Below are 19,340 nucleotides of genomic sequence, written 5' to 3' on the forward strand. Positions count from 1 at the left end.
TTTTTTTTTTTTTTTTTGTGTGTGTGTGTGGTGGAAATTCACTTCTGAACCTTTGGTTCTCTTTTGTCCTCTAATTTTTTTTGTTGTTGTTGTTTCTATTTTCATATAATGAGTTTTTAAAAGGAAAATTAAATTACTGATCAGAAGAAGGAAAAAAAAGGTAAAAATTAAGAAAAATGTGAAAGAAGGCATCCAAATGGACCAGAGACAAGAAAATTAATGAGGGTGCCTGTAAGGAGTAAAACAAAGGAAGGAGAATGAATAGAGTGTCAATTAGGAGCAGCCTTGAAGATACAGAGGAAAACTCCTTTAGGGCATACTAAGTCCTCCCTTTCTCAGATAATTTTTTTATTCAAAATAGTTTAAAAGGAGCAGCTTCTACCAGATAGAAATTTAGAACAATAATACACATTTTCTTTCTCCCACAAGTCTTGAAAGATGTATTTTAGAAAATATAAAACTGACCTACTTAATAGCCAGAAATTGCTTATAAAATATCACTGGATGTTCTCTCACCATGTTTCTTGGAAAAGAGCACAAATTATCCCATAACCTGGCCTTTACTCTCTTCCCTTTCCAAAGCTCTTCAGGCCCTCCGTGAACAGCAAACCCTATTATATCTTCAATTTCATTAAACATTCCCTGTACCTGTCAATCATGGATGCATTACAATAATCAGAGGCATTTTAGAAAATATTGACACCTGGACCTCACCCAACACAATTAAAACAATCTCTGGTCATAAATCCCAGGCACTGGCAGTTTTTAAAAACACTCCCCAGGTGATTCTACTGTGTATCCAGATTGAAAATCAGAGTCAACTGCAAACTGGCTTGTTTCTAAGAGGGGCACTTCCCCTGTGGTCCTCTTAGGGGAGGCTGCTTATATTCTTTCACACCTGATGGAACGAACACAAACACACACGTATCACCTTGTTGGGCTTACACTGGATGGAATTTAAAGTTGGTGTCCTTATTTGTTGTAATACCACCTCCAAACCATTTCATCTTCTCCTTCCTCAGGAAAAACCCTTTCTCCTTTGGTGCTTACCCATTGGATTGAATCATCTTCTTGCCTTTCCTCCTCTATAAGACCATCCACCACCTCTTAAAAACCTCGGAATCTAGAATTTAATACTCAATATGTAAGATCTTTTCCTTTCTCAAACTCCTGCCATTATTTTGGGTCTCTTTAAAATTACCACAGAAAACCCTGTGGACACTTTCAACTTCTTCATCCAATGGCCTTCCCTCTCTACCTCAGCCACCACTCCCTCAGTCCCTACTGGGACTCCATCAGTTATACCCTGGATTTTTTTAATCATAGAAACATCACCATTTCACAAATCTCTAATTCAAATATCCCATGCCAGCTGGACTTGGTGGTGCATGCCTATAATCCCAGAGATTTGGAAGGCTAAGACAGGAGGATTGCAAATTTGAGGCCAGCCTCAGCAACTTAGTGAGGACTTAAGCAACTCAGTGAGAGCTTGTCTCAAAATAATAACGACAACAACAATAATAATGAGCTGGGGATGCAGCTCAGTGGCAAAGCATCCCTGGGTTCATCTGGATTTATCCCCCAGTACCACCACCCCCCAAAAAGCCCCCACAATGACAAATATCCCAAGCCGACTTCTTAATCCTTCCGGTTTACTTGCTTATTATCCCCACTGTAATTGTTCGTTACCCTCATGGGAACCTCCAGCCCATTGATTCTTCCACTTTCTCACTGTCCAAAAACCCACAACTGCCTTACCCATGGTCACCCAAGGCACCACCTGACCAAATTCCAACCCTCAAAAACCCAACTAATTGCCTTCTCTATTCTTATAACTGAGCAACCACAGATAGTAAACACATATGTGTATACACTCACACACTATCATTATAAATTCTTAATTGCCAACCTCAACGAGGCCCTCTATCCTAGGAGGCAATCTGTTTCCACAGTCACTAGTCTTCCACTACTACCTGGAATAATTATTTAACCTTCTCATTTATCTTCTCTTCTCATGCCCTCTCATTCTAAGCAGATTATTTCACCTCATATTTCAGAAAAAAGAAGCCATCACCTGGAAAACTACATATTGTACTCCTTTCCTTTCTGACAAGAAAGAAACTTCTTCCTACCAAGACCATCTTTGTTTGGAATTCCAGTATGGGGATAGAACCAGTACTAAGCAAACAGTGTACCAGTAAGTTACATCCTCAGTCCTCTCATTTCTTTTTTTTTTTTTTCGGTACCGGGGATTAAATCCAGGGTCACTTAACCATCGAGTCACATTCCCAGCCCTTTCCTGTATTCAGTTAAGAGACAGGATCTCACAGAGTTGTTTAGGACCTCACCAAGTTGCTGAGGCTGGCTTTGAACTCGAGATCCTCCTGCCTCAGCCTCCTGAGCCACTGGGATTACAGGCATGCACCATGGTACCCAGCCATCGCATGATTTCAAATATTATCTATGTGCTAGTGGCCCAAATCTTTCTTCTGAGCTTCAGATGCATACATTTAGCTGCCAGTTTATCATCTACAGTCAACTGTCTCAACTAAACACAGCTAAATCTGAATTCATGACACTCTCTCAAAGGAAAACTCATTCTTTCTGTAACCTATTTATGCAAATGATGGGTACCATCATCCACATTCATGCCAGAAACCTGGAATTCATCTTTGACATTTCTCTTCCTGTCACTCCTATGCCCAAACCAATTTCTATTGATTTTACCTCCATATACATCTATCAGCTCTACTTCTCTCCATATCTATTGCCACTATACTTCCACTTTATACTACTGAAAAAGTCTCCCAACTAGCTTGTCTTTCTGTGTCTATGAAAATTATGATACCTCAGCATAAAATCCATCACTTTCTTATCATTTCTTTCTTTCTTTTTTTTTTTTGAGGGGTGTACTGAGGATTGATCCCATGGGCACTTAACCACTGAGCCACATCCCCATCCCTTTCTGTATTTTATTTAGAAACAGGGTCATGCTAAGTTGCTGAGGCTGGCTTTGAAGTCATGATCCTCTGCCTCAGCCTCTCAAGCTGCTGGGATTTTTTTAATTGAGAAGGTGTCTTAGAACCAGAGAAGTGGGGCTGGGGTTGTGGCTCAGCGGTAGCTTGCTCGCCTAGCACATGCGAGGCCCTGGGTTTGATCCTCAGCACCACATAAAAATAAAATAAAGATACTGTGTCCATCTACAACTAAAAAATAACATATTAAAAAAAAGAACCAGAGAAGTGAAATATTGTGCTCCATTTGGGTACAATGAATTAAAGAGCATTCTGCTGTCATGTATAACTGATTAGAACAAATTTTTTAAAAAGAAGATATAGAGAGAGCAGATTAGCGTGTCAGATACTCATCATCATTTATCATTAGGAAAATGAAAATTAAAACAACAATTAAATACTACTGCAAAATTAGAAGAGAGAATTAAATGTCAAAAAATCCAACTATTATTAATGCTGGTAAATATTCAGAGTAAAGGGGCTGGGGTTGTGGCTCAGCGGTAGAGCGCTCGCCTAGCACATGTGAGGCCCTGGGTTCGATCCTCAGCACCACATAAAAATAAAATAAAGATATTGTGTCCAACTACAATTAAAAATTAAATATTAAAAAAATTTAAAAAATTCAGAGTAAATAGAATTCTTGGAAATCAATGTGGGATTCAATATGGTGCAACTTCTTTGGAAAAACAGTTCAAGAGTTTCTTATAAAGTTGTCTCCATGCAAGTATTTACCTAACTAAATGAAAACAAGTGTTCACACACACAAAAGAAAAATTTTGAGAAGGAGTCTTGCTAAGTTACTGAGGTTGGTCTCAAACCTGCAATCCTCCTGTCTTGACCTCCCAAGTTGCTGTCTTCTCATTTCTTAAAACCTAAAAATACTGATTCAACAGTATGACTTATAAGATTCAGCTGCATCTGGCTCTAGCCTGTTTTGCCTTGGTGCTGAAGCCCAGGCATACTGGTCATCTTTTACTTCCAATAAACTGTGAATCTACTTCCCACCTTGGTTTACCTGGAATACTTTTTTCTCTCCTGTATGCATCTGTCTGTTATTGGCCCCCCTGCTCTCACTTTAAATGTCTTCTTCAAAGAGTCCTTCCCTAGCTACCCTTCCTAATCTAGTTATCCCACTTACATACTCTTTATACCTTTTTTTAACAGTATTTATCAAAACTGCAATCATGTTAATGTCTGTACCTTATCAGTTTAAAGTCTGTTTCCTGTATTAAAATCCACAATTTATCAAGATTTTCTTGTTTTCTGCTAAATCACTAGAGCTAGCACAGTGCCTGGCCATAAAATGTATTCATACTTTTATGGAAGGGATTAATGAATTATAGGCATCTATGTGGCTGTCATACCAAATATCACACAAGAAGAACCAAAGCAGGAGAACTAACCTTATCTATATTGTGCTCTGATGATTCTGAAGCTCTTACAACCATGCCTGGCAAATAGAAGGTACTCAACAATATTTGTTAAATAATAAATTAGGAAGGGTAATACTAATAATTAGTAGAGTAGCCAGGCATATTGTTGCACACTTGTAATCCCAGCTACTCAGGAGGTTAAGACAGGAGGATCACAAGTTTAAGGCCAGCCAGAGCAATTTAATGAGACAATCTCTCAAAATAAAATAAAAAGAACTATGGGTATAGCACAGTGGTAGAGTCCCCTAGGTTCAATCCCCAGGATGGCAAACAAACACACAAACAAAAAACATTGTTAGTACAATACAGTCCATTAATAGGTAAGAAAAACAAGGAAAATATAACCATCTCCATAAAATAATGAAAACAAATTTAATAAAATTCAGTATACATACATGATTTTTAAAGAACACACAATATGACCAAGAAGGAGACATGTCTTTGAGTCTAACTTTTGTGGGAACTTTGCTCCAAATTGCAAAGCTGGCCCCTCCAATAAAAATATGGGAAATTTATTTTTCCTCTGGATAAAGTCAGTCAAATAATGCAGATAGTCACTCAAACTACCAGGTAAAATTAGCACAAACTGTGTGACATACGTGATACCATCAAGTTCTCTTTCTTGAAAATTAGTTATTGTTTATCTTGCAAATATGTGCATCATGGGTTGTATCTGTTTGGATACATAAATGAGTGAGATTTATTTCTGTCTTTGTAGTTTCTTAGCTAATCCTCTGTGATGTGCATCACATTCTGTTTTAATGCTTATTCAATAATAAAAGTTATTTTCTCTAACAAAAAATAAAGAACACACAAACTTGAAATAAATGGAATTTCTTAATATAGGCTTTGTTTAAAAAAAAAACCTGCCAAATCAACAGGCAAAAATGTCCTTAACTGTGAAGCACCACCGAAGCAATTCTCATGGAATTTGGGGTGTATTTATAAGGATTTAATACTGGTCCCCTAAAATGCCACTGGTGTATTGAGACATGAACCAAAACTCAGTTATAGCTAATAGAAAGGAGACTTAATTATAATTTACAGATGATTAAGGCTATTTACCAAAATGGAAAAAAACAAACAAACAACCAAGTGTAGTAAAAATACAGTTGTTTTGGTTTAGATACGAGTTGTCCCCCAAAAGCTCACATGTGGGACAATGCAAGAAAGCTTAGAGGTAAAATGATGCCTTATGGACTTAACCTAATCAGTGCATTAATCCCTTGATAGGGATCAACTGGGTGGCAACTGTAGGCAGGTAGGTTGCAGATGGAGGTGGGTCACTGGGGTGTGCCTTTTGTATGTGATGAGAGGATGCCCCCCACCCTCTCTGCTTCGTGGTAATGTCCTGAACTTCTTTGTTTTGCCATGCCTTCTGCCATGATGTTCTGCCTCAACTCTGGCCTAGAGCAATGGAGTTGTCCATCTATAGACTGAGATCTCTGAAACAGTGAGCACAAATAAACTTTTCCTCCTCTATAATTGTTCTTGTCAGATCTTTTGGTTACAGAAGTGAAAAAGCTGACTAAATCAACAGTGAAATGGACAGATAAAAGCTAAGTATCTACAACTCATTACTTGTTCTGTATACTAATAACACACAACTGGAAGAGAACAGAAAAAAATTGATTCATAAAAGCAGCAAACAAAATCTACCATAAAAATTTAACCTAAAAATGTGATATTGAAGAAACTACAAAATTCTACTGAAAAAATATAAAACAGGACCAAATAGAGAGATGTAAAATGTTTCCTGACAGTGACTTTATTTTATAAATATGTTAATTTAATAACATCTTTATAAATACATATATTTGACATATATATGGTGAAATTCTGGTCATTAAAATGATGTCTTAAAATAAGCTTAAATGACATAGGAAGTGTCACAATATACTATTCAATTAAAATGTAGGATAAAAATTATATGTAAAATGCTGGGGGTATAGCTTAGTAGTAGAGCACATGCTTAGTATGCAAAAAGCCCTGGGTTTAGTTCCCACTGTGAAAAAACCCTCACAAAACAACAACAAAAACTATATATAAGGATTCTAATTATGCAAAAATATAAATAAAATACCAGAATAAAATATATAAAAAAACGTTAACTACGATGATTATCTCTAGATTGCAGGCAATAACTTTAATTTGATACTTTAAACTTTTCTGATTTTATAAATTATACATAATGAAGATACATTAACTCTATAATCAGAAAAAAACATGTGTGCAAGTATGAATATATAACAAATCCTACCATTACATGTAATTATAATGCACCAATAAAAATATGGAAAAAGGTGTTTATTTCCAATAACCAGACAATGGGGAAATTCATATTTACACTAAAATCAAACCTATCTGATAAACTCAGGGTCCTCCTTCTGTAATACACTGAATGCTCTAAGCGTTTATGTATGAAGCCCATTACTAAATAGGAAGAGATACCAAAAGACTTTATAATTAGTCACTTAATTATATTACTGCTATGATCCAGTAACTTGAACTCTACACAGAAATGAATGACCAATTTCTATGTAGAAGAAGTTACAACAAAACCAATGCCATAAATTCAGTGTTTATAAGAGAAAAGTTACAGCTCATTTTAATGTCTCAGTTTGGGATCAAATACCTTTCTACATCAAGAACAGGATGTTTTAATATCTTATTTCAACAGCAATATCAGTCCCTGTATAAATGCCTTTCCTCTGATTTTCCATTTTTTAGTCTTAGTTTTGTCTTCTTCTGCCTAAGTACAATAAAACATAGATATTGAGTTTTCTTTTTAAATCCTGTGACAAAAGCCAGCAGCTGGGTTTACTTAGAATTTCAGGATCAGTCTTTAAGATTTCCAAAATCCATGATTAAAGGAAAGAATAATAAAACCCAAACTAGAAAAAGCCTACCTAAATCATTCAGTACAAATTAACAGTGCCCAGGGGAATAACTGCATCTAAACAAAATTATGTATAACCTATAGCCCCAAGCTAAGTGCCAAGTCCCACTCATCCAAGGACTCAACCAAGAGATAAGACAACCATTTGATTTAGATTCATGTGGTCAGATACTCTTTTTCCATAGCAACCACACAGCAGTCACAGTAGCAGTCAAGTGCTCATTTTCTCCTCTCCATAACACAGTACAATTAGATGATAAACAAAGAACAGCTTGCACTGAAAGTGGATGATGATTTGCTTCAAACAGATAAAAAGGAGAGAACAGAAACAGTGGAAAGGAAGACCATGTTCCCTCTGATAAAGGGATGCCTTGAGGGGCTGAGGCTTAAATAAAAGACCAAAATTATTTTAAGAAATAAAAAGAATGCCTAGAGAAGCAATTGAAGGGATTCTGTAGCCTCCCAAAATAATATAACAGATAAATGAAAACACTATCATTTAACGTAAAAAATAACGAGAGCAGGAGAAAACCTTAAAACATAAAGCAGTTTAAGTAACCAAAAAAACATCCATAAACCTTAAGTGCTTTAAAAAAACATTTTACTAGCCCTTCCCACAATTATCAGTTTCCACAGCAATGATTAAACTAACAGCAATAATACTGGTAGCTCAAAGAAGTTCAGCATTAGAAAAGCAAACCATACTTTCAATTTTTGTAAAGATTCTTATCAGTCACATGCTTTTCTTCAGACTCAGCCTAAATGTTTGTGGAAGACAATTGCTAATTTTTATGGTTTTCTTAAGAAAATGTAAACTACAGGATAAGATGGTAAAATAGAAAATGTACCCAAAAAAGGTATCTTAAATACAGTGAGCATTCAAATAAATATTTATTGAATGAAAATCAACTTCATTCGGAAAGATACTCACTGTTTGAAGCGATGTCAATCAAAAGAGTTTCTTCTGCTTCTGAGAGGGGGAAAAAAGAACAGGATAAGGGAAGATAAAATCATTCATCACAATCAAAGGAAGTATACGCCTAACTAAATAACTGCTTCTCTCAGTCACTACTCCTCAGTTTTAGAACACATTAAAAATTCCTTTTTTGTTGAGCATTTTTTTTCAAAAAGAATATTAGTAGCACTAGGTTCTAAACACTTGAGCAATTTAACTAAGAGAAAAATGAAATGAATAAGTACTAAATGAAGCTCCTCAAAGCAAATTAAGAGTGACAAATTAATAATAGGGAATATAACACAATGTTAATTCAAATGAAGACAAGTTTAATTCCCCTCAACCGTAACATACTGATTTAATATAATGTGTGTCCTTTAGATACTTATTATAAAAAGCCAAGGAGTGACCCTGCAGGCCTCAAGTTGAATTATTTTCTCAACTCAGATATAGTCTTTGAAAATTTCCCAGTGATTTCATTACTTCTGCTCCCACCCTATATAAAAGTAGAGTAGCAGAGAATATCTAAAGTTCACACTTGTGGCTCCAATGCCTACCACGCCTAACAAGAAGTATAAAACACTTGCATTCCTATGTTTATTGAGTACTATTCACAATAGCCAAGATATGGAATCAACTGAGGTATCCATGTTGTGATGAATGGATAAAGGAAATGTAGTATATATACACAATATAATATTTTTCAGCCATAAAATATATGAAATCCTCTCATTCGTGGCAACATGAATGGAATCAGAAGACATTTTGTTAAATAAGACAGGCACAGAAGTACAAATACTGAATGTTCTCATTTATATGTGGAAGCCAAAAAAGTTGATCTCCTATAAATGTGGAGTAGAATAGTGGTCATGAGAGGCTAGAAAGGATAGGGAGAGGAGGGATAGAGAGGCTGGATAACAGGTCCTAAAGTGCAGTAAGAAAGGAAGAATAAGTTCTAGTGCTCTATGACTACATATTGTAACAATTTATTATATGTAACTAGAGGAGAGGAGTTGGAAGGTTTCTAACACAAGGAACTACTAATTACTGATTTGATTATTACTCATTATATATGTGTGTCAAATTGTCACAGAGTACCCCATAAATATATACAATTATTATGTGTCAATGAAGAAAAAAACTAGCACAAAGCAGTTTGAAATTTCAGAGTTCTCTTTTCTCTCAAAGGCTTTCCTTGTCTCTAGTGTCTACATACAACTTATTACTTCCTCTTTGACTTCTCTGTATTTGACCAACAGTCCCTACCAGAATCTCCTAGCTAATTGAACCTTGGGTACTAGCTCCTTGGGATTAGCCTGGTTCTCTGCTGATAAGATGGAGTAGCCTCAGACTTTTCTAGCTTCTTCACAAGACTCAATTTATATTTAACTTCATTATTCAGGTACAATAGAAGTAACTGTGAAGGAGCCAAGTTGTTTAGTATTACAATGAAGTTTCAACACTATTACTACAATGATGAAGCAAATTGGACATCAGGACATAGGTATTACATGTTCATGGCTATTCTTTGGTACCTTTTAGTTCTGTAAAACCTGAGCATTTTCAGCTTTCCAAATAGATAGGAAGTAAAAACTTTAGAACAAAACATTTTTTTCCATGGGGAACTATGGTGTATGCTTGCTCATATTTTCCAGATCCCAAGAAGCATCACTACAATCTGGCCGTCTGCTTCTTATTAAAAATAATACTAAGAGAAACAGGCTAAACGAGTTCCTAGAAGCAGTAAAAAAGGTAAAAAAAGAAATAGGATACATTGTGAAGTCAAGTTCTTTTACTTTTCTGTGCAGAGATACAACTTGAAAAGTGAGGCAACCACAGCAACTTACTATGGTATGCAGGTACCTTGCTTAATATGTCTCACTCACACAGGGCAGGCTAAATAGCTATGACTTCACTCTTCTAGACAATGAAGAAACTATTTATTAAAGGTATTTTAAATTCTTAATACTGTCTTTTCTTTTCAAAATACCATCTTAAAAGTCACACCTGCTATTATCACTATTTGCTGACAACATGATTCTATATTTAGAAGACTCAAAAAATTCCACTAGAAAACTTGTAGAATAAGTGAATTCAGAGGCTGGGGTTGTGGCTCAGTGGTACAGCACTTGCCTAGGATGTGCAAGGTGCTGGGTTCGATCCTCAGCACCACATAAAAATGAATAAATAAAATTAAAATATCGTGTCCAACTACAAATAAAAATATTTAAAAAATGAATTCAGCAAAGTAGCAGGATATAAAATTAACAAGCCATAAATCAAATGTGTTCCTACACATCAGTGATGAATCCACTGAAAGAGAAACTAGGAAAATGACCCCATTCACAATAGCCTCAAAAAAAAAAAATATTTGGGAATCAATCTAAGAAAAGAGGTGAAAGATCTCTACAATGAAAACTACAGAACCCTACAGAAAAAAATTGAAGAAGACCTTAGAAGATGAAAAGATTTCTCACGCTCTCAGATAGGCAGAATTAACATTATCAAAATGACCATATTACCAAAAGTGTTATACAGATTTAATACAATTCCTATTAAAAAAACCCCAATGACATTCTTCATAGAAACAGTGAAAGTAATCATGAAATTCATTTGGAAAAATAAGAGACCCAGAATAACCACAGCAATCCTTAGCAAAAAAAGTAAAGCACGAGGCATCACAATACCAGACCTTAAATTACACTACAGAGTTATAGTAACAAAACAGCATTGTACTGACATCAAAACAGACATGTAGACTAATGGTACAGAATAGAAGCACAGAGACAAACTCACATGAATAACAGTTATCTCATACTAGACAATGGCACTGCTGGGAAAACTGGAAATCCATACGTAACAAAATGAAATTAAACCCCTATCTTTCACACTACACAAATCTCAACTCAAAGTGGATCAAAGACTTAGGCACTAGAACAGAGACCCTGCACCTAACAGAAGAAAAAGTAGGTCCAAATCTCCAAGATGTCAGCTTAGGAACTGACTCCCTTAACAAGACTCCTAAAGTGCAAGAAGTAAAATCAAGACTCAATAAACGGGATGGAATTAAACTAAAAATCTTCTTCACAGCAAAGAAAATAATCAATAACGTGAAGAGAAAGCTTACAGAATGGGAGAAAATCTTTAGCAAATGCACCTCAGATAGATGTTAATCTCCAGGATACAGAAAGAACTCAAAAATCTTAACACCATAAAACAAATAAATGTGCTAAGGAACTGAACGCACTTCACAGAAGATGATATACAATCGAGATCAAGAAATATATGAAAAAATGTTTAACATCTCTTGCAATTAGAGGAATGGCAATCAAAACTACACTGAGATTTCATCTCTCTCCAGTCAGAATGGCAGCTATTAAGAATACAAACATCAATAAGTGTTGGCAAAGATGTGGGGAAAAGGGCATGCTCTTACATTGCTGGTAGGACTGCAAATTGGTGCAACCAATCTGGAAAGCAGTATGGAGATTCCTTGGAAAATTGGGAATGGAACCACCATTTGACCCAGTTATCCCACTCCTCGGTTTATACCCAAAGGACTTTCAAAAACAGCATACTATAGGGACACAGCCACATCAATGTTTATAGCAGCACAATTCGCAATAGCTAAATTGTGGAATCAACCTAGATACCCTTCAGTAGATGAATGGATAAAGAAAATGTGGTATGTATACACAATGGAATATTAATCAGCCTTAAAAAAGAATGAAACCATGGCATTTGCTGGTGAATGGATGGAGCTGGAGGATATCATGCTACGGGAAATAAGCCAATCCAAAGAGTCAAAGGTAGAATGTTTTCTAATATGCAGATGCTAATTCACAATAAGGGGAGGGCTAGGAAAGAATAGAGATACTTGAGAGTAGACAGAGGGGAGTGAAGGGAAGGGGTATGTGGGTAGGAAGGATAGTAGAATGAATAGGACATTATTACCCTATGTGCATATATGATTACACAACCAGTGTAATTCTACATCATGTACAACCAGAAGAATGAGAAATTATACTCCACTTATATATGATGTGTAAACATGCATTCTGTCATTATCTAATTAGACCAAATTAAAAAAATAATAATTTTAAAAGTCACACCTGCTATTTTCTGTTAGAAGAATAAATCTTTTTTTTAAAAAAAAGAGAGAGTGAGAGAGAGAGAGGGAGAGAGAGAGAATTTTTTTTTAATATTTATTTTTTAGATTTCGGCGGATACAACATCTTTGTTTGTATGTGGTGGTGAGGATTGAACCCGGGCCGCACGCATGCTAGGCGAGCACGCTACCGCTTGAGCCACATCCCCAGCCCAGAAGAATAAATCTTGAGAAAATAAGGTGTGCATGAAAATTTTATAAAAAGATTTTCATCACATTACCATATATATTAATGAAAAATAATCCAAATGTCAATCACAGGAGATTAATTACATTTTTAAAACAATAGTATATAGCCATCAATAGCATAGAAAGCACTCATAATAATAATTGCATATGGACAGACAAAAATATTTAAAATATAAGTCCCACTTACCCTGAAGGTTATATGTGTAAAAAAAAAAAAGGAAAATACTAGGCATTTATCTCAAGGATGGAAATTTATGTGACTCATTTTCTTTATGTTGTTCTTTCTTTCCAAACTTCAGAGAGTGTGTGTTTGTGTACCATATATATTATATTTAGACAGTATATGTGTATATATCTATGTATATACCCATATATTACTGTTTTGATTTTTAAAAAGTCAATATAAAGAATCTATGCAAGGTAGGATTAAAGCTTTCCAAGAAGCTACCATTGATACAGAATACTTCTGCCTGATAAAACCACTGGACATGATAGAAACATAATGCATTTCTTCTCAAGTAATCAATTCCCTTTCTAAAGCAACGTGAGATGACAGAAGCAACACATCCTACACAAATCTCCCAATTTTGGAGTTTCATTGTAACAGATGAAACAACATATTTTCTGTGCTCAGTCCCCATATTTGAGGGCGGAAAGCCAAATACTTCCTCTCCAGAGTTGATTTTCTTCTGATTTACCAACGTTAAGTTTTGGGAATCAACATAGGAGTGTAAGGTATTACAGTTTGGAAGGCATATTGCCAAATGTCTTAATTTTAAATTGGGAACAAAGTACTGAATGTTTGTGACTCCAAATGACCTTGATACTTTATAATGAGCTGAGTGTCCATTAAGCCAAGTATTTCATTTTAAATCTACATATAGGTCAATAAACATAAAAGACTACCTACACAGGTAATAGACGACATACATTTCTAATCCCAGCTAGGGAAACAGGTGTAGGTATCTATATATGTTTCAATATTAACCCTTCAGCACTCTTAAACAAATCACTTATCTTCTCAGTGGTAAATTAGTAAGGTAAACTTGTTATGCAAAGAGTAATATATTTCATTTTACTTGCAGTGACAAATTTAAATTTGTATGGCATATACAATGTAATAACAATGAAGGAAAAACATAAAACTAGTTAAGCAATTAAAGCTAGTACCTTGAACACATCTGAAGTGGCTATTTATAGGAATGATATCTTGGACATGCTGTTCCTTCTCATGCAACTGGATTATTAACCTAGGAAACAGAAAAATGCATCAATGAATAGCTACTGAAAAATCCAAATGTTTAACAACAAAATATTGTTTGGACTTGGTATACAAATCTAATCTGCATTTATTAGATTTTCCGCATCTAGTTCCCTGGATCTGAACAACATAACAGCTAGATACTTCTCTGGGGTTAAAGGATGTTATGGTGATCAATATCTGAACACCCATAGAGTCCTATATGCCATAAAGAACATATAATATTCTATGTCCTAAAAATGGTGCACAGTCTTAAGAGCATGAAGTGCAAAGTATACACCTTCAGAGTGTGCATACCAGTGAAGAATGGATAGCTAGATGTAAACTACACAATGGTGAGGGCTACAGCTGTCTTTTCATCACAGTATTTCTAGCATCTAACACAGAGTCTGGCACATTAAAGACACTTACATGTGTTAAATTAATAAGTTTCAAAAGTGATACATTAGCTTTCAAATTTTATCCTTATGTTTTTTTTTTTTTATACCAAAGAATGGTTCTCTCTTCAAACAAACATGCAGGTTCACAGAGGAATATGAAGGGGTACCCAATCAGCTGGATCAGTCAAAATAACTCCAGTGACCAACATACCAGATGTCAAAACCAGATTGCCTTCACATCCCCTGTGTTTCTACTCTGGTTTCCAGTTTCATGCTGGTATTTCTATGTAAACATGATTGAACTTGGCTCCCCAGGTGAAATGAAAGACTTCTAAGTCCACCTATACTCCTAAAATACTAATTTTCACTTATTACTTATCATTAGTGGCCAAGAATAAAGGTATAAACTACTGAGTAAACAGCCATTCTGAATATTAACTAGCTTCTCCAAAGTCAAGCACTCTTCAGGCAGTTCTTTTTACCTGGAACACTCTTTTTATTTCCCCTGAGACCCAGTTCAAATATCACCTCCTCTGTGAAGCTTTCTTTGACAACCACAAGTAGAACAAGTGGCCTTATCCACTTTTCTTGCCTTTTTTTGTACTAGGGATGAACCCAGGGGCACTTAACCACTGAGCTACATCCTCAGCCCTTTTTATGTTTTATTTTGAGACATGGTCTTAATAAGTTGCTTAGCCTTGCTAAAGTTGCTGAGGCTGGTCTTGAACTTGTGATCCTCCTGCCTTAGCCTCCCTATCGGCTGGGATTATCTGTATGTGCCACCATGCCCAACTTACTTGCCCTTCTAATTGAGCACTTACTCAAAGATTTGAGCTCCTTGAAAGCAAGGGTCCTATCATATTCTATTTTGTTTGCAGCCTAACAGATGCTCAATAAATACTGGCTGAGTAAGTGAACTAGCTTAATTAAGATATTAACAGAGGCGAATTTCTAAATATAACTCTTCAACTTCCAACATTAAAAATGTCATTGTTTTGAAGGCCTTATTTTCTATTTGTTTGACTTTATGAGGGATTTATTCTTGTTTGGGGATTTTTTTTTCAGATGTGTCAACTCTGAAGGGGATAACACAGGGAAATCGCTTAAATAGAACTAAGGGAAATACAAGTATTAATGATGTTTTTCTGCTTTGATACTGTCTACCTAATTTACAAGAGTTTATATTTTAAAGTGATTACAGGAATTTGGGGCTGGCTTCTTTCAACTTAGAAAGTCTGTGGTTTGAACAGAGTCCTATAAACCCAGAGAGAGACCCAAAACTAGATAAAAGGCTGAGAAGAAACATGGGTCAAGGAAGAAGAGCTTATTTTGAGGAAAATAAATACAAACCACTAGAATCTCAAAATATGAAGATTAGAAAAGGTGGTGATCATCAGTAGTAAAGGTTAACTCTCCGCAGTTAAGCTTTATTATTATTTAAAAACACCACAAAGATAAACTGAGAATTTAAGTGAATTCCACAAACATTTATTGAATATACACTGTATGTTAACCACTAAATAAATTGTAGCAAAAGAATAAGGCAAGGGAGAAACATACAAATCTATTGAAACATAATTATTCATTTACAAACAGAGTGATTCAAAATAATAGACATAGGTGGGTGAGGGTTACATGCCTATAATCCCAGTGACAGGAAGCTGAGGCAGGAGGATCAAGAGTTCAAGGCCAGCTTGGGAAACTTAGTGAGATCCTATCTCAAAATTTAAAATAAAAAGTTCTGGTCATTTAGCTCAGTGGTAGAGCATCCCTGGGTTCAATTCCCAGTACCACAAAAAATACATACATAGGCATATGGCAAAACAATAGAAATAGAAACTTAGGAGTTCTCAAACAGAAAAAAGTGGCAAATTATGAATGCCAACCCAGCATTATCCCTAAGATTTGTTCAATAAAGGTTAAAGGTCAAATAACAGGTTCTCTCATAAACTATTAGCCTTGAAAAAATGAATCTTAGTGTGTGATTAGTTAAAAAAATTATTCGTAATTGGTATCTAAGTAAATTTCTTCTATCATTGATAGTAGGAACCACAGATCTAAAAATTAAGACAGGTTTCAAGTCCCAGAATAAAATGGAAAAAAAGCAAAAAGTTTTGGACACCCAAGCCAGAGAAGGCACTTAAGATAAAATAATTTGAGGATTATAGATGGTAGTATGGCATTAGGTGTCACCAGTAAATTATTTCTCAATGTAATTCTGAAATATGTTGCACAGGTTCAGATATCAGCTATGATACTTCCTGTGAACAAGTGATAACCTCTTTGTGCCTCAATTCCTGTATCCGTAAAAAAAGGGGGGGGGGTGATGATGATAAAATTATGAGTTAAATTAACTAATTAATACAAAGTGCCTTAAACAGTATCTTGCCCATATGAAGAAAGCAACTGTCAATAGTTGCTACATTCTCATAAGTTAACAAAATTAGAACTCAAGAATTCAATTACTCTGTGGGAAGGACCCGAATAGTCAGGAGAACTACCCCTCCAAGTTGAGATATTCTTTTAGTACAAGAGCCCAGATAGGATGAGGCACTTATGTCCAGGCCAGCTGCTCACTCTTTATTGGCTGAATGGAGTTCCAAACCAACTAAACCAAGAGACTACATATTTGGTTATGATCATTTCAACAATGTAGCTATTCTATTCATCACTTGCAATTTTGTTTTTACAGAAGACACAAAAAAATTTACTGGTTTGCCCAAAGGTCACATCTTTCCACTCCATTCTAAACTCTAGACGTGGAAGTGGTATTTCACTCTTCAATTCACTTTCCTGTTGAATTTAGTTTTATTACACTGGTCTTCAAAGATTTGATGAAATCTGGGAAAAACAGCATGAATTTCTCACATCAACAGAACTGACCAAGCAAAACTTAGGAAATAGCTACTTCATAGAACCAGTTGAAGTCCAATTATAGTGGCACCAATAGTTTTAGCTAAGTGCAGGCTAGGCTAGGCTAGTGGGAATTTCTTCTACATAAATTTGCATAAATAGAGGATTAAAAAGTAGGGATTGAGAAAATAGTTTTTATGAAGAATTCAATATTAGGAGACATGAAGATTTAACTGATTATCCATTTTTAAACCGTGAAAATATGTGATTTTAAGAAACCAGTGAACAACCAAGGGAAGTGGACTGGGATAGGGCCCTATGACAATGTAATGGTCATCATGGATAGTTTAAAGATGAAGAGTTAGTGGCAAGGAAGTAAGATGAATAACTATGGTGATAGTTTATCAAAATGATCATTTGCTCAATAAGTCAACAGTATATACTGAGCTCCTATGTTCAGGACAAATGGGAAGTAGCACTCACTGACAGAATGCCAAATATAATTTATATTTCTACATATTTCATTACCTTTTCTTCCCAACAGTCAAGTAAGGCAGTTACTGGGCTACACTAACCCACTACTGAATTAATGAATATGCCTTCAAACAAGTGGAATAAAAGGGTGGGGGGACTGGAGGAACCAGTTGAATGGGATTAAGACAAGTCTGTAACATTTACAATGCAGCATTTCCATAGACCTTTACTTTTGTAAACGTTTGCATTTATTATTCCCCAGATATACCTCCAAAGGCTATAAAGCAAGGCAGTTGATTTTTTTTTATTCAACTGATGAGAAAACTGGGGCGCAGAAAAAAAGCCTATCGACTTGCCCAAGGTTACACAACATACATCAGTTGCAGGGGCAGGAACTAAGAACCCAGGCTTCCTGCTACCCCGCCCACTGAGTCTTTCCACTGAACCATTCTGCCAGGAGCAATCTACTGGCTTGCAACTTGGGGACAAAGCCCCGTGGTTAGAGAGCACTCACACTTCACACCTGGGTCATGAACCTGTTGCCCGCGTGGCCTCAGTGGGAGGACGGTGGGTGGTCCGTCGCGGGTAAAGCTTGGGAGGTAATGGAAGGCTCCATTCTGTGGGAATCAGGTGGTTACTTACTCATATTGCCCGTTCCTCTGGGCTAGGGTCAGGGCGCAGGGCTCCCGGAGAGGACCCTTCATCTCCAAACCCTCGATAGTATGCAGGCGCTAGTCAAGGGTCTTCTTTTCAGAAGGGCAGCTGTGCAGGGGAAACGTGATGTGGGGCGGTGGGAGTCTCCCGCCCCCCTGGCCGTCCTTCCCCATCCCCCGCAAACATCGCGTCCAGTGCTGGCCCTCTCCCCTGCTAGGTTCAGCCTCAGGGCCTCGCAGCGCCCCCGCCCTGCGGTGTTCCGCAGTCCCCCAGACCCCCACCCCCGGCCCATTGCGGCCTCCCCTCCCCCTTTCTCTTAGGCGGATACAGCAAGGGGCTGGGCTCCGACTGGGAGCGGCGGCTCCATCCCGGAGGCCTGCAGGCTTAGTGGGGCTGCGGACTGCGGGTGGCTCCAACGACACTGCCTCCAGCGTCCTGACACCAACCCGCCTCTGCTGCGCGTTGTTTGAGAAACAGCTCCGCGGCGGAGCTGGGAGCCGGGAGGCGAGAGCTTGACCAGAGAGAGAGCGGCGCCTTTCGCCCCAGCCAGTTTTCCAGGCCGCCGCAGATTCCGCCCCCTGCGGCCAACATGGGGAACTACAGCCAGTGACCCAAGGGATTGGGGGCTTCTTGACCACATCCAGCAAGGAATATATTTCAAATGCACCAGAGGACTTTGAAAATTCTATAGAAAGAGAACACGGCCATACCTATGAGGGAACTCAAACATGTTGGACCAATAGAATCCGCATCATACAGCCAAAAACAAAAGAAAAAACACCCTTATTAAAGTTATGATGTACCGTGTTGGTTTTCTCACTTATCAGGTGTTCTACCCTTCCTCTTCTTTTTTCCAACTCCTAAATTGAAATATTTCTCAAACCTCAGACCTTTGCTCCTTCTTTGCATTCCCTCTGGGTCACCTCTAAGCAAGCAAAGTTCCAGTGTATATCCCTGACCTAGACCTCTTACCTAATATATCACTTTGTCAAAAGAACACTGTGTGACAAAACAAGTTCATCATTGCAGACAGCCACCCAGCCCTGAAACCTCAAAACCA

General features: G+C 36.9%; 1 protein-coding gene across 7 annotated transcripts in view; it reads right to left on the bottom strand.

Annotated features, from left to right (window-relative positions):
* Positions 1–18,880, bottom strand: part of Ocrl (OCRL inositol polyphosphate-5-phosphatase) — a 64,497-nt gene extending 45,617 nt beyond the window's left edge. For 3 of the 7 annotated variants that reach the window (XM_048797131.1, XM_015498497.2, XM_048797126.1), the window contains exons 1-4: positions 18,609–18,880; positions 18,269–18,351; positions 13,829–13,908; positions 8,278–8,316 (exon numbers count right to left, since the gene is read on the bottom strand). In XM_048797131.1, the coding sequence (XP_048653088.1) occupies positions 8,278–8,316; positions 13,829–13,908; positions 18,269–18,351; positions 18,609–18,647 (241 nt within the window). In that variant the 5' untranslated portion in view covers positions 18,648–18,880. Of the gene's footprint in view, positions 1–8,277; positions 8,317–13,828; positions 13,909–18,268; positions 18,389–18,608 lie in introns of all 7 variants that reach the window. The other 4 variants (XM_048797128.1, XM_048797127.1, XM_015498496.2 and 1 more) reach the window with 4 other exon arrangements.
* Positions 18,881–19,340: the final 460 nt, after the last annotated feature.

The sequence above is a fragment of the Marmota marmota genome, unplaced genomic scaffold (assembly GCF_001458135.2).
Source record: "Marmota marmota marmota unplaced genomic scaffold, marMar, whole genome shotgun sequence".
Classification (NCBI taxonomy): Eukaryota; Metazoa; Chordata; class Mammalia; order Rodentia; family Sciuridae; genus Marmota; species Marmota marmota.